At 41.7% G+C, this 24,092-nt stretch overlaps 1 protein-coding gene across 1 annotated transcript in view; it reads right to left on the reverse strand.

Moving 5' to 3' along the window:
• The window catches only part of PROM1 (prominin 1), a 97,792-nt gene that overhangs the window by 25,381 nt on the left and 48,319 nt on the right, over window positions 1–24,092 (reverse strand). The window contains exons 5-12 of the mRNA XM_021710806.1: window positions 22,672–22,792; window positions 20,313–20,376; window positions 19,321–19,410; window positions 13,796–14,013; window positions 11,305–11,379; window positions 8,626–8,689; window positions 5,300–5,459; window positions 2,917–3,069 (exon numbers count right to left, since the gene is read on the reverse strand). Coding sequence (XP_021566481.1) covers window positions 2,917–3,069; window positions 5,300–5,459; window positions 8,626–8,689; window positions 11,305–11,379; window positions 13,796–14,013; window positions 19,321–19,410; window positions 20,313–20,376; window positions 22,672–22,792 — 945 coding nt within the window. The remainder of the gene's footprint in view (window positions 1–2,916; window positions 3,070–5,299; window positions 5,460–8,625; window positions 8,690–11,304; window positions 11,380–13,795; window positions 14,014–19,320; window positions 19,411–20,312; window positions 20,377–22,671; window positions 22,793–24,092) is intronic.

The following is a 24,092-nucleotide window of genomic DNA, read 5'->3' on the forward strand; positions in this document are numbered from 1 at the left end:
CAGCCTGGGTGACAGAGCAAGACACTGTCTCATATATGTAGACATACCAAGTTTATGGCATCTGTGGCTGCTGTTGGCTTTTTTTCTTTTCCTTTCTTTTTTTTTTTTTTTTGAGTCGAAGGCTCACTCCATTGCCCAGGCTGGAATGCAGTGGCACACTCACAGCCACCCCAGCGTCGACCTGCTGGGCTCAGTGATCCTTTCATCTCAGACTTCCAAGTAGCCAATTTTATTTATTGTAGAGATGAGGTCTTGCCAAATTGCCCGGGCTGGTCTCGAACCCACAGACTCAGGCAATCCGCTTGCCTCCCGACTCCGAAAGTGCTGGTATTATAGGCTGAGCCACCGTGGCCAGCATTGTTTTCAAGAGCTACAATGGGAAGTTTGATAATGGGCTTCAACATAAGAGATTCTTGCTGCCTCTCTTTGATCCCCTCATCTCTGGGAGAACCTCCTACACCCCATGCAACAGATAATACATTTATCACTCTGCCTCCTATCAGTCCCTAAAATGCTCCTGCGAACTTCTGAAGATACAGGATCATAGCAGATCCTGGGTTCTCTGCCTTTCCTCCTTCTAGATCTTTCACTGGTATCCTTGTTTGGTTTTGAAAGAGACCAACCTCTTGATTGGCCAGTGTCACCATTTTTTTTTTTTGAGTCGGAGTCTTAACTCTGTCGTCCAGCCTGGAGTGTAGTGGCACGATCACTGCTACCTCAGCCTTGACCTGCTGGACTCAGGGGATCCTTCCACCTCAGCCTTTAACTAGAACTACAGACGCATACTACCATGCCCAGCTAATTTTTAATTTATTGTAGAGACGAGCTCTTGCCAAGTTGCCCAGGCTGGTCTCGAACCTCTGGGCTCAGGCAATTCTCTCACCTCTGCCTCCCAAAGTGCTGGGATTATAGGCGCTGAGTCACTGCACCTGACCAGTATCGCCATTTTTAAAGAGCAGGTGGTGTGATTGCAGAGGAACTATATATTCTCTCTCTGGTTTCTACAAGCAAGTAAACCGTTTTAAAAAAGAAACTACAGTCTTCTAACTAGTCTCGTTAGACTGACAGCACTTGTCTTCTCCCATTGCAGTTATTCACTGGTTTACCAGATGCCTTGAGGGCTGGAGAATTCTGCTAAGCATAGCAAAACTCACCGTGGTGAGTGCGGGTCTCAACAATAGAGAGATCATAACCACCTTAAGTCTGCAGGCCCCCTGAAATGAACCTGACCCTGGACAGTGACCAGCCTTTTTCCTCCTGCTGGGATAAATCCTGTTGTGTGCACACCATAGGTTACCACGTGTCTGCAGAAGTATTCTATCTAAACAGAAGTAGCCTTTTGTCTCCATCAATTTGTTGATGACTTTTCTTTTTTTTTCTTCTTTGAAGCTAGACATCACATTTTGGGGTTGTATTCCTTGAAAAAAGCATGAATAGAATTTTGATGAAGAGTGTACCTTTTCAGAGCAACTTATTCCACCTTTGAGGCAGTTGAAAAGATAGAACGAATGCATATATATATGTATACACATATACACTCGCCACCAAAACACTGACCAAAAAAAGCCAAGTATCAGGGTGGTTGACGTTCAACTGACTTTCTATCTGTATCTGCGTACATTTGAACAAAAAGGTATTTTTCCTTGCTGGTGTGATTTCTTCATTTTTTTCTTCCCTGCCCAGGTCCTTGCAGTTAAGTGTAATTCAACTGTAAGGTTTAACTGTTTAACTGTAAGGTCTTAGCAGTTAAGTTTCGGCCTGTGAGCAAACAGCCTTCTCCATGTGTAGGACTCTTTGTCCAGTCCTGGCAGACTCTAGGTCATCAGCTTTAAAGTTATTTTTAGGCTCTTGTGCCTGCATTTATATTAGTAAGGGCATGTACTATACTACAGCCTAATTATTTTAGGGAAATGACTTAGAATCAAAGCTCCTAAGAAGTCTGTTAGTTGTCATAGTGACCCAAAGTTTTGAAACGCAAGTTAATAAGCAACACCTGCTCTCCAGCACCCAATCGTCCTCTCCTAAACCCCATCCCAGTGCTGCCTCACATAAGTGGATAAATGAGAGTATGTGGCTGAGGTTTGGGGTCTCCACTATCCAGGACTATGTTTACTGCCTCCCTTGAACCCCATCACACTCCCTACTGCTGATTCCCAAGGAGTTAACAAAAAAGAGAATATTCACTTGGAACCCACATGGCTACCTCTCTGCGGAGCACTTGAAGCCATGATTCCTGCATCCTAGCTTATGTTTTTGGCTCCAGTCGTGCCCAGTTCATGCCTGCTATGCTTTCTCACACCCTGCAAGAGTAAAGGTTTTTCAAACCCATGAACTTGGAGGTAAATGTCTCTGAAGCAGAGACTCCAGTCTGCCTCCGGCTCACCTCTCCCTGCTACCTCACAGTGAACCAAACATGTTTTCATCCCTAATCCTGTTTAAGTCTCACTGGTGCCGGGTTGGCAACCTCTGTTTTAAATTAAGTTTCTACAGTTTCAAGTTAGCAGTACTGCTGACAATACGAAACAGTGTTGGCTAAGAGGTCAGCTTCCTATCTGGAAAATGAATGAATGAATGGAAAGAAGGAATAGTGGAAATCAAGAGAGTAAACTTGAAAAGAATTTCCATGATAACTGCTTTTAAAAGAAGTCTACTTCGTGTAAATAGTGTGTTTAAGCTCATCTATCAAAATGCAATTGATTTAGAGTTTTCTTTTACTTTTTATGCTTGATGAAAGTACCCAGTCAAGGAAGGTACAATCACAGTAAGATCCCTCCTTCGCTAGAACCCAGAGTGTGTGGTCCAGAGAGCGCTAGGTTCGGATTTGCCATCTGATCTCCTCACTGCACTCTCAACCCACTCCCACCAGCCCCCCACCCCACCCCAGCCCCTCCATGACAAAGAGGAGTAAGCACTCACACCATGAGGAAGACACCTCCAGTATTTGAGACACAGCCTCTGCTGGTCGGAGTGGCGTGCCTGTCATAGCCACACACACCACACAGTAAGCCCAGGCAATAAAAAATCATGATGAGGGTCAGCAAAGAGCAGATGACCAAGCCACCCAGCCACCTGGTGAAGCAAGCATAGGGTTATTGTATATAAAACAGGTGATACCATGACACAAAAGTTGGTGGACTAAGGCTGAAGCCGTTGAGTAATTCTTGGCTATCTAATAATGCCAGCCTTCTCTGTTAATTCCTCGGAGGGCGATATCATTGTGTGAAAAGATTCCTTCCCACTCCTAGTCCTCCAGTTGAACCAACTGAGAGACTTTTATTTTTACCTCAGCTTTGAAGTGCTCACCTGAAGATCATGGGAATATTGTTTCCTTTCCCTTGACTTCCAAAGGTACCACAGGGGGCTTTAAGCAGGGTTTACTGAGCTTCTCCAAGGCTGCTGATAAAAATGCCCTTGAGACTTTTAAGTTCTTTAAAGACTTCTGGTGTTCTAAATGCCTATGATAATGATGATGGCATATGGCTAGATCATGATTAGACTACAGAAAAGGAAATAATGGACACTCTTCCCTGGCCTTTCTCTAAAATATTTTATGGTTGCAGGAATATTTGGGGTCATTGTGTTCTTTACTGAATCAGAAACATTCTATGCGGCAGATGCATGGGACATTTAGACATTTTATGAGCACCCTAAATCAAATGCCCGCAGAATGCAAATCTCAATTTCCTAATGGTCCTGTGAGACCTTTTAGGATAACAGATCCTCAATTAGGTCTTACTGGCATTCCCGTAATGTACAAAAACCTTTCCCAGCAGTGAGGGGCACTCCAGGGGAGTACTGCTTCCCAACACTGAAGACACTAAAAACATAAAGAATTTACTTTTGTTTAGTGCCTCTTGACAAAAGTCGCCACTAAAGCTTTTCATTCAATTAAGAGCAATCTCAGTAATTATAATAATGGGCACCAGCAGCCATTCTGTGGAGGTTTGTTCCAGATACTGAGGACACAAAATTAAATAAGCCACAGGGCCCGGCCTCAGAAAACTTTTAGAGTGAAAGAAACATCTCCTTAGTTCAATTTATGTCTAAAATAAGCTTATGGTCTCCAGGCAGGGGAAAAGAAGGGAGACAAGTAGATAATTGTAGTAATCCTTCTCATTATGAATCTCTGATGGGATTCTAAGTTTCTTGAATCTTTCTGTCCTGAGACTCACTGGCCTGACATAGCCCCACAGTGGAAACGAGGCAGGTACCCTTTGAAGCTTGTTGCTTACAGGGCAATGACTAAGAAAAAAGCCAAACGGGGTTTCAAAACCCACCTCTGCCATGTCTAGCTGGCTTTAGTCAGTCACGCCACTTCCTTAAGCCCAAATATCCTTGTCTGTAAAACAGGGTTATAAACGGAACACAACCCAGGGGACTTTTGTGAGTACTAAATAAGATGTGCAGAAATCGCTTGGTGGGCACTCTAAAGCAGTCTCCTAAATGTCAGCTTATTGTTGCGATTATTGTTATCTTGTGGTCTTGTATAAGAAATGACCCAAATAAGAATGAGTCTCTGGGATCCCCATGAGCTTGAGGAGTATGAATAGTTTAGTGACAGGTCAGGGGGCTGAGTTCTTCAGAGAGTAAAGTACACCTCACATTGCAGAGAATCCTCTAAATTTCTCAAGTCCTCCGTTCCTTCCCCACTCAGGGTTCTGGCTGTGATGTTTGCCATCATCTTCCAGGGCCAAACCCCACCACCTGCATTTTCTTGTGGGCCAAACAATCACTGTGTACCCACTCACCTAAGCTCTAGAAGCAATTTGCTGGTTTCAAGACACAGCTAAGAAGAGGGTGATCTTTCAATAAGAACCAACCTCTATGTATTTGCTCTATAAACCAATGTGAAAAGTTTATTTCCCAAATGTTCTTCTCAATTATCTTTAAGCATTAAAAATCCTGTGACATTATCTTTAAGCATTAAAAATCCTGACATAATGTCAGGTTTGATCATTATAACTAAGATTCTAGAAGTCACGAATAACATCAAAATTGTAAATTATTGATTATTTGGCTCAAAAACTTCCAGTTTTCAACTTTTAAAAAAAAATACAAAACAGTTCACAAATTCGAATGTCATTCTTACACAGGAGTCACACTAACCTTCTCTGTTTGATTCCAATTTTAGCATATGTGCTGCCTGGCCTAAGTGAGCACTTCAACTTTTTATAAAATAGGGCTTACGTGTATCAAGTCGTGGCTCTCAAAAGGTTATCCTGGTGATGATGTCAGGTTTTTATTCCATTCCATACCAAAGTTCACTTTCCTAGCTTACCAGCTCAAAAGAGGAACTCACCAGTATGAATCATACTCTTCCAATTTGGGTAAACTGCGTTGAATGTAACTTTCAGTAACATTAAGGTAGACAGCAAAATCTGAGAGCGTATTCTGAACAGGAATATTTTGGGTTACATTGTCAACCTCGGAACCAATGGAATTCAAGACGCTTTTGACACCTGAAAACAAGGTACCTCAGTTATGCATTCACAAACATGGAGGAGACAGAAATTTTGTTTTGGAACCAAACAGCAATGCCTGAACCACTTTTAGTTCTTCTCATGTTACATATGTGTTTTAAAATCTGATAAGAGTCTACAACAAGCATGAATACAGTCAAGACGATCAAAAAGCAATTACTTAATAAGACAGCAAGCTGTGAGTGCTGACTTTAATGAGATGTTGCTGAAGTCAAGTCATCGTTTTCTTCTTCCTACTTCAGTACAGAAAACAGACTGGGTGATTAAAATGTATGACATGCAGACTGTGTACCAGGCACTTTTATAAGTGTTAACTCACTTATCCCGCAGAGGTAGATATTCTTGTTTTCATTTTACTAACAGTGGCCCTAAGGCTCACAGGGGCTAAATTACTTGCTCATGGATCTCTTTTAGAAAGCACTGGTAATAGAAATGAAAACTGGATGTATCTGACTCTAAAGCCACTGTTTACATGGTTTTGGAAAAATAATTTAGTAATAATAATATTAATAACTCTTTCGTCTAAGAAATAGCACTCAAGAACACAGTCATTTTCCAGGACCACTTTTTTAAAACAAGAGACCCAGGTGATATTTTTATTAAAATTTTACTTTACTCATACAAAGTGGGAACTTTTTAAAGAAGGGCATGCAGAAACACATCTCCTCTGTGCAAGGAAGCAGCAGTATTCCCAGCGGCCAAACAGTGCTCTATTGATATCCATCCTAATTTCTCAGACAGGAGATAAGCTCAAAGAACCATGAGTTTTCTGGAAAGCGTCCACCCTGACAGGGAATCAAAACCACCTGGGTGCAGGGTTTCACCTGGACCAATGCTCATACAAGCTCTGAAGTGGGGTTTATCCACGGTGTTTCTTGACATGGGCATACTAAAAACATACTAATCAGTTAAGGGTCCACTGATCCTGAAAGACGGATAAACCTCTCTGCAGCAGCAGAGACAAGATTAGCAGTTCTCACAATGTGATCCCGGGACCCATGGGGTACTTCAAGTAGATGGTCTAGATGGGAGACTGGCTCAAAATAGGGTCCCATAAAAATGGTGGGAAACTTTTTCACTGTGTGTTTTTCACACAGACATGAAGTCTAGGAATGAAACCCACAGAAATGAATAACTGGTTTGTAAGGAGACGACTGTTCTTCCACGGTGATTGTCTCCTGCAAATGGATTGTATGCGATAATATCCAAGGACGGTCAGCCAAGATGACTCAACTCTTGGTTTTTTTTCCTTTATTTTTATTTTTTGAGCTAAGGCTTCCTTCTGTTGCCCAGGCTGAAGTGCAGAGGTATGACCACAGCTCACCATAACCTCAACTTCCTGGGCTCAGGTGATCCTTCTACTTCAGCCTCCCAAGTAGCTGGGAGTACTGGTCTGCATCACCACACCTAGCTAATTTTTAAATTTTTTTTTGCAGAGACGAGGTACCATTATATTGCCCAGGTTGTCTTGAACTCCTGGGCTCAAGCAATCTTCCTGTCCCGGCCTCCCAAAGTGCTGGGATTACAGATGTGCGCCACCAAGTCCAGCCTCAATTCTGGGATTTTTAAGAGACGTGATTGATACACAGATTTCCTATCTCCTAAGAATAGTTAGTTCCTAGGGCCCGTGACCATTTCTCAGGCTGTCTCACCCTCGAACACAACACAGCCTCATGCCTCGCTAACACTGGTGACTCTGTATGTGGCTGGTGCCCCCTCTCAGCAAATAACCTCTTCAAACCTCAGTATGGATGTCCCCTTTTCCAGGCACCTTTCCACTAGCTTCTCCCCACCTCAGTTCCCTTGCACATACCTGGTCATGGTACCAGAGTGTGATAATGGGCTTGTGTGTCCACGCCTGGCCTTATGCATCTCATAGCCCAAAGCCTGCCAGGGCCTGGCACACAGTCAGCACTAAAAAATGTGCTCAGGCTGTTACCAAACAACCAAAACATGGGAGCTAAGGGCATGAAAATAAACACCTGCTATCCAGGCTGATGGAGTGTCACTCGCCCAGCCCTAGGAAAACGCTGGCTTGGGTTCAGGAAATGACACCATGAGCCATTGGCCTTGCTCACACACATTGTGCTTTGCTTTGTAGATTTACAAGGAAGGGCTATGCGTATAGACAGAAGAGGTCCAGAGAGGGGAAACCAAAAAATTAAACACAGAGGTTAGTGAGCAGATGGCTGTCAGATGTACAGTAGTATGCATTAGCCTTCAGATGTTAGCACAGGTCAGCGTGCACTCTGTCCTTAATATCTTCATATTTTAAAGTGGAATCTTATATTAAGCAAAAAGGAACCTGCAAAACTTCCAAAGCACTAGGTAGCAGGATAAAATACTTTTTACCCAACCTCTTCATGAGTTAAAAGAACACCGTTAGAGGGAAAAAAATCAAATAACTCTAATATAATATTTTAAAACCACTTTGCAGGCAGATAAAAAGAAGCACTAAAATGATTTTAAAAATAGAAGACAATTTTACATAGCTTCAGAGATTTCTTCTCCAAGCAGATAACCCAGGTTTGTCCCCATTTCTGCATAAAAAACTGTCTGCACCACATTCTCTCTCTCTGTCTCTCTCTCTGTCTCTCCATTCACCCCACATACCATAACCATGATTCAACAAAAATTGTAAGTAGCTTTAGAAGCCTAAAATACTATGACATCAGCATCGGAGGACAGATGAAAATCTCCCTAAAAGAGAAAATAAATGCTTATACACAGCATTCCTTTCTTTAAAAATCAGTTTTTAGTTTGTTTAGAAAATATCATCATCTGTGGCTTTCCCTCAGTGAAGACAATCAGAATGTGAGCTTCCAAACTATGTTTCTGTGGGATCTGTGAGAACACACCTCGGGATATGGTTGCCACAGTGTGGCCCTCAGGTACGTGGCAGCTGAGGGCTGGGTGATGTCTGTAAATGTTAAGTAAGAAGATTGTTACTTTTAAAACTGACATCACTAACTAAAGGTAACATAGCTGAAAAGTTCTGATCTTCATTTACTTTTCAAAGTTTTAGTGACAGACTATTTTTTAAAAGAGGAAAATAACAATACAAATCTTAACAATACACTTCTTTTAGTGATCATCCAGTTCTTACAAAGAGAGACATAAAGTTACCTCAGATTTAAAATCTCACCTGCTATGACGTTGGTAGTTTGACTTTTTACCGTCTCAGGTATATCATTAAAGGATTGATAGCCCTAAAAAATATTTCAAAATAAATGGATATACGTAGCCGAAGACCCGCTTATTAATACTTATTTTGTAACTTAGTATAGAGTAGAGAAGTAGAAGAAAAATATAACATTCATCTTAAGGCTGAAATTATCATTACATGGTCATCAAGAGTATTTTTAAAAATCTCCTTTAGAGAGCATTTTCTTTCAATTGTATCACTCAAAGATCATATTAAAAGCTTGTCATATAGAGTGCCCAGATAATTTTAAATCAATGTATTTACCCACACAGGTACTAGGAATTATTATGGATACATATATCTATACCAGTGGTTCCCAAATAGAGGAAATTTTGTCACCCAGAAAATAGGTGGTGATGCCTGGAGACATTTTGGTTATCATAATTGAGAGGTGCTGTTGGCAATACGTGGGTAGAGGCCAGAGTTGCTACTAAATATCCCACATTGCTTCAGAGAGCTCCCATAACAAAGAGCTCTCCGGCATATGTCTACAGTGCTGAGGTTAGGAAAGTCTGATCTGTACAACACGTCATGTACAGAGAGAAAGTGAGTTTCGAAAAACAGAATCTTACTTCTCAGTTACAAAATAAAATGAGAGATGTCTCACAGGAAAAAAAATTGTCCCAAATCACAGCTTTAAAGAGGATACAAATTGTAGTGAGGCTAAAATAACAAACAAACAAAAACCAAAGACCATGCTATCTGGCTTTGGGGCTAAATACATGAGAGTGAAATATTTCCAAAGAATTCAATGAAACATTCAGTCCTTCCTCTGGAAGGAGTCTAGTTTGAGCTTCTTCACTGTCTGCCAGTGTATTCAGCTATCTGCTAGAAAACACTATGGAATATACAACTTTCATAAGATTTATGGTGCCAGTCCATTTCCATTTTAGTCTTGCTACCTCAAATGTCATAAAAAGAACGTCCACAGCTTCGGTTTCCTCCGTGGCGATTAGCTACCCAGTCCATTTGTGCTTGTGTTGGTTGTCTGTGTGCAACCCTTCTACTCTTGCAAATGTCACCCCCTTGGGGGGAGGGTTTTTCACAGCTCAAAGGGTTCTTACAGATCTCCTGGTTCAATTCCTTCATTTAACATATGAGGTGACACCAGAGTGCAAACACCACAGACAAGTATTGTATAGATATTTGAGGTTTTTTACACCAATGCTAAAAGTCATAGAGTCAAGAATAAATTGATTCTCTCTTTTTCCTATAGGCCCAGGAACTCTACTAAATGAAAGTCTATGAAGAAAAATTTATTCTGTACTAATTATCTACTGGTTGAATAAGTAGCAACAATTGGTAAGATATTGGGGGGTATATGCCAGACCAATGTTGTCCTTGCCATTTGGGGGTTTACGGTCAAATGGGGGAACAGTGATGTTAAAGAAATAATTGCAGTTATGAGGAACTTAACAGACAATATTTGTAATTCTGTAAGAATGTATCTGAAAGAGTTGAGTTTAATTTTTTCAAGTGGTTTAATGCAGTTAAAATGAAGAAACTTTCCTTTACCTGTACAAAGATCATTTGTATTCCTATCCCTGCATTGTGAATTGTATTCCACATCTTTAAAATAAAATGTTTTTAAAAAGAATAGAGAACAGCCATTGCACATTTGTTCAGCTCCAAACAGCAGTTTGCTTATAGCCCTTTAACCTTAGCTCACAGAACCGATTGTTTGAGTAAGGTTGATAATTGCTTGTAACCCCTTGGCTATTTCTTTCTGAGCATTTGTTTTCCAGGTATACAAAGTCAGGCTGGCCCACCAGATCCATGCCTAAAGTCACAAGATACTGTTACCCTAACAATCACAAGCCACCTGATTAATATTATCAATGCCTAAGAACGCAGCTGCTAGGAAACTTTTACCTGTTCCCTAGTTCCCCATAAGAGCCTTAATCCTAAATATACCCTATGCCCAAACCCCTATGCCACGCTTGTCTGTGAGTGTTGGCCCCTTTCTGTCTGTGGAAAGTGGAAAATAAACTCTGTCTTCTCTTGACCATGCTAGCTCTTAGCATTGGTCCCATTTTCTCTTGAACGTGAATAAACTTTTACTTTCCTTTTGCGAATCTTTGCGTTATTCCCATGGCACCGGCCTACCTTGCCTCAGTTTACCCTAAAAGTATTAAAAAGAGTTACACCCAGTCAAGATGCCAGGGAAAGACCTGTTAAGAAGGTGATACAGGAAGCTTAAAACACAAAGTAGCTGGGCAAAAGAGGGAGAGGAAGAAGAGAATGCTAGGCAGAGGGCACAGCACATGCAAATGTACAAAAGTAGAAAGGAGCAATAAGAAAGCCAGTGTTGCTGACTTGCTGGTATCAGAATCAGTACAGGGTCCAGCACTACACCCACTAAATTCTGAGCTCCAGGAAAGCAGAGGTCATGATTTTATCTTGTATTATCATATCATGGTGCTTTGCACATAATAGGTGCTTAACAAAAATTTCTTGAATTGGGATGACAAATAAAATTAACTGGAAAATAACAGCTATCACTATTCTGGGCAACTCTTTAGAATTTCACTGTTTTTTTTGCTGCTTCCTGTTTTCTTATGCACTCATCTACCATTAACAATACAAAATAAGCTATTATATCTTTTCAAAAAAACATACCTTTTGGATCAGGCCATCCAAATTTGTTCTAAGAATGTTATTAACCATGTTAAGTTCTGTATCCACAAATGGGAGCTGAAAATTTATAAAACAAAATATCAGGCAAGGTGGTTACCCACAAAACGATTCCTCATAAAAAAGGAAGTTGTTACATATCAAAGTCCCAAAGTGTCTATATTATAGAGTCTAATTTCACTTTCTGTATAACAAGAGTATTGTTTGGAGAAAATAAATTTAGCTCAGAATGGCCTAGCAAGCACTAATTTTGAGATGTCTGGAGGTCTCTTGCTACAATCAGCTAAAATGAAGTAAAGATATTTAACATAGATGAAATATATATGACCTCACAATTTCAAGTACTGAAGCCTGCTGATTAAAACCTTTTTAAAGTCACTTTTAAAAGCAACATAGTCAGTGGTTATATGGGTGCGTAATCTGGGCTAAATTTTTTATTTACAGCATTTTACATGGATTTCATGTGCTCTAGTGTGTCAATCAAAGGAATATGTCACGTACCTTGGACATGATTTACCAAGAATAAAATAGCACTTTTGTAAAATTTCCCTGGCAAATACGAGTAGCTTAAATCTAACCATGAGAGAACATCAGACAAAACTAAATTGAAGGGCATTCTTAAATAAATGGCCTATTCAAAAAATGTCAGTGTTGGCTGGGTGAAGTTGCTCACACTTATAATCCCAGCAATTTGGGAGACTGAGGTGGGAGGATCACTTGAGCCCAGGAGCTCAAGACCAGCCTAGGCAACATAGTGAGACCTAGTCTCTAAAAAAAAAAAAAAATTAGCCAGGTAAGACAGCACACACCTGTAGTCCCAGCTACTCAGGAGGCTGAGGCAGAGGGATTGTCTGAGCCCAGCAGGTCGAGGTTGCAGTGAGCCATGATAGTGTCACTACATTCCAGCCTGGGCAACAAACAAAGTGAGACCCTCAGTCAAAAAAAAAAAAAAAAGCCAATGTCATAAAAGAAAACTACACACTGAGAAACTATTTCAGATTAAAGGGAACGAAAGAGACATGACAACAAAGAGCAATGTGTGATCCTGGCCTGGACCCTGGACTGGAAAAAGGGAAGATAGCTGCAAAGGGCATTTTTGGGAAGATTAACATTTGAATGGAAACTGGATTCGATGGTAGTATTGGGTTGATGTCATATGTTCTAATTTTGATCACTGTATAATGATTATATAAAGTTGAGAAATACTTAACAGTGAAGGGGCGTGATGTCTGCAACTTATCTTTTGAGAAAAGAGCAAAATGCATATTATTTAAGCATATATAATATATATATACATATATAGTAGTAATACAAATAGACACATAAACAGATAAAATGACATAATCAAGAAAAATGCTGACATCTGGAGAATGTGGCCAAAGGGTGTAGACAAGGGTTCCATGCACTCATCTTGCCATTTTTCCATGTTTAAAAGAACATTAAAATGTTGGCCTCAAAAAGGATCTATCTCAAACAACTTAAATGCTACTAAGCTCTAAAAAACTGTTCAATGATTCCAAAAATGATCTTAACAGTTATGCAGACACAAATGTTGCATGCAAAGTATTTGAAAAAAATTAATTCATAAAATGTGAAAGTCAGAAAAAGAATATTTGTATTAAAATATTATTTTATATAAAATGCAAGGTGCATATGTAACTAAGTCAATAAATTAAATATCATTAATAGACATGATCATTTACTTACATCCTAGAACTTCATATATTCAACTTGCCCCAATTTAAAAAAAAAGTATTTTCTATTACGCAGTCATAAAGAAGGACAAAATTCTGAACTTTGCAGCAACTTGAATGGACTTAGAGTCTATAATACTAAGTGATCTATCACAGAAACAAAAAACTGAGTATCGCATGTTTTCACTCATAAGCGGACATTGAACAATTATCATAATACTATAAGAAAAGGATTGGCAGAAGCGGGAAACTGCCAAGAGGGGAGGTGGGGTTGGCAGTAGTGGGAAACTGCCAGGGGAGGCGGGGGCACACCTCACCAACAAGGGTACTTGCATAATGAACATCTGTTTACCTAACCCTGAATTGTACCCCACATCTTTAAAATAAAAAAATCTAAAAAAAAAATTTTTTTATTTGGAAAAATTGAGGAATTGTCTTCCATTTCAGCATATATCGTTAATAGGCTAGGCACATCATTTAAAATATTTTTTAATTCTTAAAGGTCTACATGAATTTATCCTGCTCCCTTTTTTCTTTTTTAAAGCTGAATTCGTTCTGATATATTTCATTAAACGGCAGAGAACTTCCAAGAAGGGGTCCCCTTTACTCCTACTGCCCCCATTCCAATGAGGTGATCGGCCGGCCCAGGAAGGTGGACAGAGGCCCCGGCTTACTGCTCTCCAAGCCAGGCCACTGTGCACTGGATAGGTCCACGCATGCTTAGCCCTGCCCAGTTGTCTTCAGCACGCTGCCCAGGACACAGGAAGCCCAGGGCTGCTCACCTGATCCAGCATGGGGTTGCTCTCCAGCTGTCTTAGAGACATTCTGATGCTGTTGCAGGTTTCTTGCGTTGGCTGCACCATGCACACAGGGTCACTGAGTGATTGCTGCATTGTCTGTTTCTTGTTCCACAGGCTGCTGTTAAGCTGCGCGCTTTTATTGCTCAGGTTGTGCAAACTGACATTCATGTTCTCCAGGGCCTCTTTGGTCTCTTTGATGGCTGCAGGAACAATAGCCCACTTCAGAGCAGAAGTACCAAGTCCCTTTTCATGTACAAAAGCGGGCTAAAGACGAACCTGTAAATGATTGTACAGCAGGCATAGAAGCCTGCCACGGGGGGCAGTCGGAGAGAGGAGTGTGAGGGCCTTGCTAAGTTTACCTTCCAGCCACTCCAACCAGCTCAGCTCTCCCCGCTTAAAGTCTCTCTCAAACAGAAACAGAGGGATAAGCACGAACCCGAGAACAAGAGGCGGACACCGTGGTGTAGCATTAATGGCAAAGGTGTCACCACCCAACCCTGAAGAGATCAGTCCAAACAAGTCAATCCCAAGAAGTTTTCATTCACATGAAAAAGGATTACACCCAGACATATTTTAACTCTCAATAATAAGAGTTGAAATTTAAACTGGCATAGCAATTACGAGAATGGTTTTGGCTTTAAGCAGGTCTAGGCACAGATCTGGGCTTCAATACTTACCGTGTGACTAGAAACAGATGCCCGAACCTCTCTGAGCCAGTTCCTTCATTTTAAATTACTGAAACCACCGCCACATTCATCACAAAACATGGAGATCAGACCAATCAGATGGAAACTCCTTAAAAGCAGTGGGTCTATCTGCTTTATTTTGGGAGCCCCACAGTCTGACACCTTCTCATACAGACAGTTCACGACTTATAAGGGTTTATGATTTTTGGACTTTCCGATGGTGGAAAACAACATGCATTCAGTAGGAATTGTACATGAAAGTCTTGAATTTTTATCTTTTCTCGGGCTGGAGACATGGGGTACAATGCTCTCTTAAGATGCTGGGCCGCGGTAGTGAGTTGCAGCTCCCAGCCAGGCCCTAGATCAAGAGGGCAAACCACTGATAGTCTATAGTGTATTAAATGCTTGTTCAGCTTTCAATATTTTCAACTTACAATGGGTTTACGGGAGCAGGAGCGTAACCCCATGCTAAGTTGAGGAGCAGCTGCACTAGGAAACCCCAAATAGCTACTTGCTTTCCGGATTGCTCTAGGGGGTGGAGCTCCATATATAGACTGGGAAGGCCATAGAGTACAATGTGTTTCCACGGCAGCTGAAAGTCTCAGCAGTAAAAGATGTGAAATTTACATTAGAGGGCACTGTTGTGCTTCTAAGCAAATGAATCTTCCTGGTCAGGTCTTTGCTCTGCAGCTCACAAAACAGATGGTGGAGCACCAGGCTGCAATTGGGGGTGTCAAAGAAAGTGTGAATGCTCTTAAAAACTGGTTTCCGGCCTGGCTCGGTGGTTCAGCCTGTAATCCCAGCACTTTGGGAGGCCGAGGTGAGCGGATTGCCTGAGCCTGCGGGTTCGAGAACTGCCTGGGCAACTTGGCGAGACCTCATCTCTACAATAAATCAAAAAATTAGCCGGGCGTGGTAGCGCACACCTGTAGTTCCAGCTACTTGGAAGGCTGAGGCGGAAGGATTGCCAGAGCCCAGCAGGCGAGGCTGCAGCGGCCAGGAGCGGCCACTGCACTCCAGTCTGAGCGACAGAGTGAGATTCCAACTCAAAAAAAAAAAACAAAAAACTGGTTTCCCCAACTTTCCCTGGCACCACATAAGACTTGAGTGTTAAATCCCCCCCCCACACCCCGCCTTTGTTAACGCCTCTGCATCACGGAATCTTGCCAAAAAGAGCCTGCGGTCTCACCCCAATTTTGCTTCTATCTTGCTATAGCACCTCTGGCAAATTCTCATCTCTCATATCTCAGTTTCCTCATCTGTAAGTTATGAAGTAGGTTGGGTCATCTGGTGACCAGAAGAGTCTGGGATTTTTTTCGGCTGTGTCCTAAAGGTCTGTGGGGCTGAACTCAAGAAAATCGGATCACCCCTGATAACTAAGTCTGAGTAGCTACCAAACTTCAAAGATGTACACAGAGACCGAGGAAAGTTTCCAGAACTGGACTTCATGCTCCTTGGTCTCAAATTCTATTACCTTACCTGAATATAGAATTTTGAAATCTGCTATAAAGAGTATTTTCTCTTGAATTTTGGCATAATAATAGCTTAATAGTATTCAGAACTATAATAATATTAAGGACTATCAAAGAGCATCCTAGGCGTCAGTTTCTCATCTCTCTTTCCACCTGTCAGCATTATCAAGCCTAAGTAACCAGGTCATAGTAAAGGCTCAAAACAAAAACAAAGAAGTCAGTTGCAACCAGAAACACATAACAGAATGCAAGAAAGCACGCCAAAATACACTTCCCATTTTAATGTTCTGTTATTCACCCCTCATAATCCTTTCCACTTTGATTTCAAGGTAAGTTATTTTAAGGCAAAAAACAAGCCTGAGTCCAGGAGTTCGAGACCAGCCTGGGCAGGCTGGTCAACTTGGTGAGACCTTTCTCCACAGTAAATCAAAAAAATTAGCCATATGTGGTGGCACATGCCTGTGGTACCAGCTACTTGGAAGGCTGAGTCCAGCAGGTTGAGGCTGCGGTAGCCATGACCACTCCAGTCTAGATGACAGAGTGAGACACTGACTCAAAAAAAGAAAGAAAGAAAGAAAGAAAGAAAGAAAGAAAGAATGACAGATGATAAAATAAATTGATGGCCTAGAAAATATGTGTGTATTTAGGTACTAGCCATAGACATTCTGGGTTATGGGTAGTATTCTGTCATGTCTCAGGAATGGCTCAGAAGTAATAAATATGTTTTCCAAAAGCTTCGAAGCATTTTATGTCTATGAAGTATTAACTAGCTTGTAACTCTGGGAGTCATTCCAAACCTACCAAGAACACATATATTATGTGATATATTATGTCACTGAAGTGGAAAATGTTTCAGATTTTCAATTTCAGTTAATCATTAATAACATGTTGCCAGCCCATAGCATATTTTTATATGCCTCGACCTGCAACCGAAATATGATTTGCACAAAAAAATTTGCATGTTTCTGCTCTCTACAAAATCCATTCAACACATAAGGCTGCAAAGCATTATTAGCAAATACTTTACTAAAGTAGTTTAATAAGCACGCTTTATGAAGTTCTGGTAACACCAGAGGCTAAACTGGCTGGCTTTTAAAAAAAGAACTTTAATAATAACACAGAAAGCACTGAAGACAAGAATAAAAATTGTTTTAATTGTCTTTTATCTAAAAAGCACTATAATTCAATTATTAAAAGCTGTTGCAACACTGGGCACAAAGTAAAGGTGCACACCAACCACACTGCATCATACACTTTTGTTCAGCCTTTACTATGACATCGTTTGGGGACTTGAAAGGCTGACATTGCAAATGCACTGATGCACAAAGGATCCCGGGTGCAGGGACGCCCGGCGTCATGCTGTGCTCACACCAGCACCCAAACTCGAGATTCTTAAACTCTCTCTCTAAAGGTGTTGCCTCCCCATGGGTGCTGCAGCAGTGTCCTACACCCAAACAGCCCAAAGGCACTGAATCCCATCTAGGGTAGTCCAGGTAGCACAGGCTTCATTAGATAAGGGTCTCAGTATTAGACCCGCCCCTCCCCCAGCTACCCAGTTGTATAGACCCAAGTGTGTCCCTACCCCTCAAACTCATATGCTAAAGCTCTAACCCCCAATGTGACTGTCTTTGAAAATAAGACCTTTAGGGAAGGTAATTAAGGTTAAAAAAGTTTCCAAGGGTTGGGCCTAATCTGACAAAACTGACGTCCTTTTAAGAAAAAGAAGAGACAACAGAGATGAGAGTCCCGGATGGGAAGTGAAACTGGAATGAGGGGCAAGGACCAGGCTTGGAAGGAGGGAACAGAGGAAGGAGAGAGGCATGAAGGGAGGAAAGGAGAAAGGAAGGGAGAGAGTGAAGAGAAAGGGAAGAAAAGAGGGAGGGGGGAAGGAGAAAGGAGGGAGGAAGAGAGAAAAGAAGGAAGAGAGGAAGGAGGGAAGGAGAAGCCACGTGGGAACAGCTAGGACAGGGAGGCAGGAGACAATGGTCTCTGAGGTCACATCCCTTCTCTGGGCCTCAGCTTTCTTGCCTGGAAAAAAAAAATGATTTGTCATCAAGAGATCAGATGTCTAGACATCAACAAAAGAGGACCCACCTTGACTGTGGCTGGACCCCTTGCTGGGTCAAGAAGAAAGGCAAGAGAAGCCTTTTCAATTAGTTAGGACTAATCTTAACCACCCCTGACCTGTTCTGCCCGCCTTCCAGTTTCTGTACTTTTGTCTGAGTTATTGAACTAAAAAATGCCAAAAGGAACGGGCAGACTTTTCCAACTTCTATATAATTCCTTTCTTTATGGTCTATTTTCTCAGGAATGTTAGCTCGTAAAAGTAAAACTCATACTGGCACAATGACAAAAGTTTTCCACAGGTGAAATTGCCCTCTCCATCAAGTACCTAGTACAGACATTTTTCTCAACATTCGGATGGGACTAAGAGGTCTTTTTTCATTGCAGTAGAACATGCAATTCATTAAAATCCACATAACTGCTAACTTATACCATTTATCATTGTGGCTATATATATATTCCTTGTTTCTAAAAGTGGATCTTTCAAGGGGGACAAAGGAAAAAGTAATCCATAGTCCTCAAAAGATCTAAATTTCTATGGGCCACTTATCTCCTATATCAGAGGCCAAAAAGTTTTTTCCATAATAGGCCACATAGTAAATATTGGGGGTTCTGTGGTCTATAACACTTTAGTCACAACAACTCAACTCTGCCTTCATGACACAAAAGCAGGCATAGATGATACCTCAACAGATGAACGTAGCTGTGTTCCAAGGAAACCTTATTTACAAAAACAGGTCATGAGCCCCTACCAAATTCTGCCGCCTTACCCCACATGACTTTAAAACCATCAGTACAACTGTGGCACAAGCTAAAAAACAAAAACAAACAAACACAAAAATCTGCCAGGCCCAGTGGCTCACACCTGTAATCCCAGCAATTTGAAAGGTTGAGGCAGGAGGACTGCTTGAGGTCAGGAGTTCAAGACCAGCCTGGGCAACATAGCAAGACCCTGTTCTCTACACAAAAGGAAAAATTAACCAGGAGCAGTGGCGTGCACTTGTAGTCCTAACTTCTTGGGAGGCTGAGGTAGGAGGCTCACAGGAGGTCGAAGCTGCATGAGCTACGATTGTGCCCGGGCAACAAACTAAGAACTCATTTCTAAAATAAGTAAAGAAGTAATAAAACAAAATTACTGTCTTGACCTGGCCCATGTGCATGGCCACAGACCATGGCTCTTCCTTGTCGAACTCTCAGAGAAAGCAAGAAAAGAGTAAATGAACCGGTGAAGTCCACGGACCTCTGGATGCAACGTTCTCCGGTCATTTTCTGCTACAGTGCTTACCTGTCGCCATGGTGCTAATCTCATCAAGAACAGGGATCACAGTGGGTCTCAGTTGTTCACGAATTCCACCTCCTAGCAATGAATTAATATCTGCATGCAAAGATGCATAGGGATAGTGAGGGAAGATTCTGTTCACCTCTCCCCCCTTACCCCTTATGACCTCTCCAACCATGAAATCCATTTTCATCTTATACTCTGTCTGGGTGTCGACTCTCACGTAGAACTTTCTCTTCAAAGTCCCCACCCTGGCTGTCCCCCAGGGAAAAATTAATCACCATGGACCCACAGACTGGGTATTTATTTGTACTAAGGAACATGGTGTTTGTACCCTTGTGCTGTAGGTAACTGCTTGTGTCCCTAATCTTTTCAACTAGACCATGGCACGAGCCCTTTGTGGTGGGGACTGTCCTGTGCACTGTTTAGCAGTACCTGGGCTTCAATCCACTAGATGCTGATAGCATTACCCGCCCCCCCCCACATCACTGTGTCAAGCAGGAATGTCTCCAGATGTCCCCAGATGTGCCGAATGTCACCTTTCATTGAGAAGATCTAAGCTAAGCAGTGTGTGAGCTCCCCGTGGTGTATAGGGTTGAGCTCTCTCCACCATCTACTTCTGAAGCCACTGGTTTCTCTAAGGAGCCACTTGTGACTCTAACAGGGTACCTGGCGGGGACACAACTTCTCTCACACACAGAGAATGGAGAACAAGTATCTGTGACCACAAGAATGCAAAAGCTTTCCAATAAACGTAAAACGAAAACACAAAACGTTCTGCTGCTCATGAAACAGACACTTTCAATAAATGCTGGATCCTAATCACCAAGTAACAAACAGCAAGTCGTCCACAACCTCAGGGAATTATTTCTGTTTTCCCCCTACTGTCACGTACATCATTTTTTAAGACTGTGTTTAACAGAAGATGGCCATGTAGCACATTTTAGCTAAAACAAATGATGAAACAAAAATTGGAGGCAACTTTAAATTTTACTCACTGTTCAGATCTGAGAATGCTCGGTCCTTAGTGGTGTTATACTGGGCCAGAATATATTTGATTTTCTGGAAAAAAAAAAAAAAGTACATGAAACCTCATTTTCTATGGTCTAACGCCACAACAAAAAGACTTAGCATACAACCATTATCCCGAATCAGAACATTTTAAAATTAAGGAATCAGTGGGTTCTTGGAGACATTTCTATTTTCTGACATGCAGATTTCCTAATAGCATGCCAAAGCTTATTGGTTTAAAACTTGATTTATTATTTCTCATGATTCTGCGGATTAGCTATGTGGATCTTCTTGTCAGGGCTGGCTTGGCTGGGAACAAGTGTCTCTTCTTCTATGTAGCCTCTCTCTTCCAAGCAGGGATGTTTTCACATGGTGGCTCTAAGGTGACCCACAACAAGAGGGTAAAAGTGGATGCCACAAGACCTCTGGAAACCTAAGCTCAAAACTAGCACAAGGTCATGTCCACTGTGTTTTCCTTGTCAGAAGCAAGTCACAGGGACAGCCAAGACTCCAAGCATTAAGAAACAGATTCATCCCTAGACGGGATAAACTACCAAGAATCCTCAGTCATTTGTGATCCACCAAATCCATTTTATTTAGTGACCAATCCCAACTGGCCTCCGAAGGGGCTGCTTACCCTCCCGTCTCCTGTGACTTAGCACCTATCTCCTTACTCCCCGTGCAACACTGGAAGTTATCATTTTAAAATAACGATTGACAATCTCCTCTGTGAAAATGTGCATGGCTGTTTAAACTTTTATTTCTCCAATTACTAGAGTAAGGTTGAACATCCTATCTGCTTGGGGTCAGTTATATTTCTTCTGTAGGTTACCTATTCACATTCTTTGCCCAATTTTTTGTGTAGACTTGTTAGAGTTCTTTGTGTATCTTAAACAAGTAAATTTCCCAAAGTCATAACAATTTACTATTCTTTTTTTTTTTTGAGTTGGAGTCTCACTTTGTCACCCAGACTGGAGCGCAGTGTCACACTCACGGCCACCCCAGCCTCAACCTGCTGGGCTCCGGCGATCCTTCTGCCTCAGCCTTCCAAGTAGCTGGAACTACAGGTGCATGCTACCACGCCTGGCTAAATTTTGATTTATTGTAGAGACGAGGTCTCACCGAGCTGCCCAGGCTGGTCTTAAACCCGCAGGCTAAGGCAATCTACTCTCCTTGGCTTCCCAAAATGCTGGGATAATAGGCTGAGCCATCAAGCCCGGCCAACAATTTACTACTCTTATAAGATTATGAAAGCAATCCCAAACTTTACCAGTCACAATTGCTGTCTAATTTTGCCAACTTTTTAGAAAAAAAGTTTTTCTTTGGATTCTTTAAAATTACAGGTAAAAAAATACTACAAATTTTTTTATTTACAGATGTATAAAAGGAAGATTTCCATCTGCATACAAACTATAAAACTGTAGGTAAAATGGATTTTTATATTAATAGTTAAAAATGCCAGCATTGAACCGTGAGCCAAATAAACCTTTTTTCTTTATAAATTTAAAAAATAAGAGGCCTACATTCATTTCTTTCTTATTTCCAACTATTTCTGACAACAGTTAACATATTAATTTTTTAGAATAAACTTGGAAGGACACATCTTGTGTGAGGAGGCCCACTGGATTCTTAGTAGGGGATCCAGGAAGAGAACGCTCCCCCGCCATGTTGATACCCACAAGCATCACACAGTTGCCCAGGCGCTTTTTAAAACAATGCTCTGAATAGGTAGGACATCAACATGCTTCTGGAATACAGAAGAAAGGAGCCCTCCCCTCCCATCACTGCCCTTCAGCCATCCCGTTCCCCTTCTTCAAAGACGATTTGTATGTCCATGAGTGTGAGTGCTTATGCGTGTGTTTGAGTGTGTGTAAGAGAGGTGTGTGTGTGTGCGTGTTCTTCCCCAGGAATCTGACATACCTATATGGACATTACCAAACAGGTGTTACAAAGCAGAAATATCTCATTATAAGCACAACGCTAGGCAAATGATGGGGAGTCGATTATATGGCCAAAAAAGAAAGAAGAATGGCACTCAAAGACATCTTTTTAAAAAATATCATGAGAGCCTTAAAATTGTTAAGTACCTTTATAATACATCGTATAATTTCATGGTTTACCTTAAACAAAATAAAAATACCAATGCTGAAATTACGCATTTGTACTCTTGAAAAAAATCACTTGCTTTAGTTCTTTAGTTCTTCATCTACAACATCCAAAGATAACGCCAAGCTACATTGATCCACTGGGTTTCTAGAAGGTTCGAATGAGATTCCAAATCCACGCAGGGGCTCCAAAAAGCCAAACATACAAAGCACCAAGGAATACACAGATTGTGGCTTTTACCTCTGGAGTTTCATTCAGGAGTGCTCGCAAGTCTTTCAAATTGCTGTCTGCCAGTTTCCGAGACCTTTTGACCCGGGTCCTCACCTGGTGGTTTGCCACAAAACCACAGAAGATGCCAACGCTACAGGAAAAAGGAGAAGAGATCGTTTGCCACATGGCTTGGGGTCGTCTTGCCAGCTCTGGGGAGCACAGCAGGAACTGGAAGGGCTTTCCTCTGCCCCTGCCCTCTCCTGCTATGACCTTTCCGCTACAATCCCACCGTCAAACTGCCACCCACATGGGCGTCACAAAATAGGAGTCCTTTCAAATCTCCATTCCAGTTTGAGTATTCTGCTCAAAACGACTCTGACAAGTGGAATAGAAGCTAAAAAAGGCATAAGGCAACCTGCACGATCCAGTTCCATTCCTGTCCAGATGTAAATGTGTGTGCATGCCCTCCTTTGCACTAGAAACACACACACACACACACACACACACACACACACACACACACACACACACACACACAGCATACTCCTGTTCCCCTGGTAAAAGAAGACTACAGGAAAAAAACACTGAGATGGTAAGAGTGATCCCGGCCCTTGTAATGGTTGTGGTTTCTCTAATTGCCTATTAGATTCCGTATTGTACAGGTTGAAAAAAAAACAAGAGCTCTTTGAGCACCAAAGTGCTATACGGGAAGGCACATACAACAGAGTACCCACTGTATTATTTCCTTTTTTAGTAAGTACAAAAACAAGCAAAATGATGGAGCTATAAGTCAGTATTTACTCTCGAGGGAGGGGTGGCTAGTGCAGAGTACTCTGATACAGGTGTATCTGCTTCATGGAAATTCATGCATATGCATTTACAAAAAGGACACTTTCTCCATGTAAAGTATACTTCCATAAAAGGTTTCAATAATGCTATATGAGGCTGGGCACCGTGACTCGCGCCTGTCATCCCAGCACTTTGGGAGTCCAAAGCAGGAGGACAGCTTGAGCCCAGGAGTTCAAGATCAGTCTAGATAACTCAGTGAGACCGCTTCTCTACAGAAAATCAAAAAATTAGCAAGGCATGGTGGTGCATGCCTGTAGTCCCAGCTACTCAGGAGGCTGAGGTGGAAAGATTGCATGAGCCCAGGAGGTAAAGTCAACAGTGAGCCGTGATCACGTCACTGCACCCCAGCCTGGGCAACAGAGTGAGACTCTACTCCAAAAAATAAAAATACACCATATGAAAGGCATCTTGCACAAAAGACTACTCTATGTGAAAAAATAAACATTTTAGCCGGGCTTGGTGGCTCAGCCTGTAATCCCGCGCCTTTGGGAGGCTGAGGTGAGTGGATTGCCTGAGCCCGCGGGTTCGAGACCTGCTTGGGCAGCGAGACCTCATCTCTACAATAAATCAAAAAATTAGCCGGGCATGGTAGCGTGCGCCTG

The sequence above is a fragment of the Carlito syrichta genome, unplaced genomic scaffold (genome assembly GCF_000164805.1).
Source record: "Carlito syrichta isolate Samal-C Ts95f unplaced genomic scaffold, Tarsius_syrichta-2.0.1 Scaffold301555, whole genome shotgun sequence".
Taxonomy (NCBI): Eukaryota; Metazoa; Chordata; class Mammalia; order Primates; family Tarsiidae; genus Carlito; species Carlito syrichta.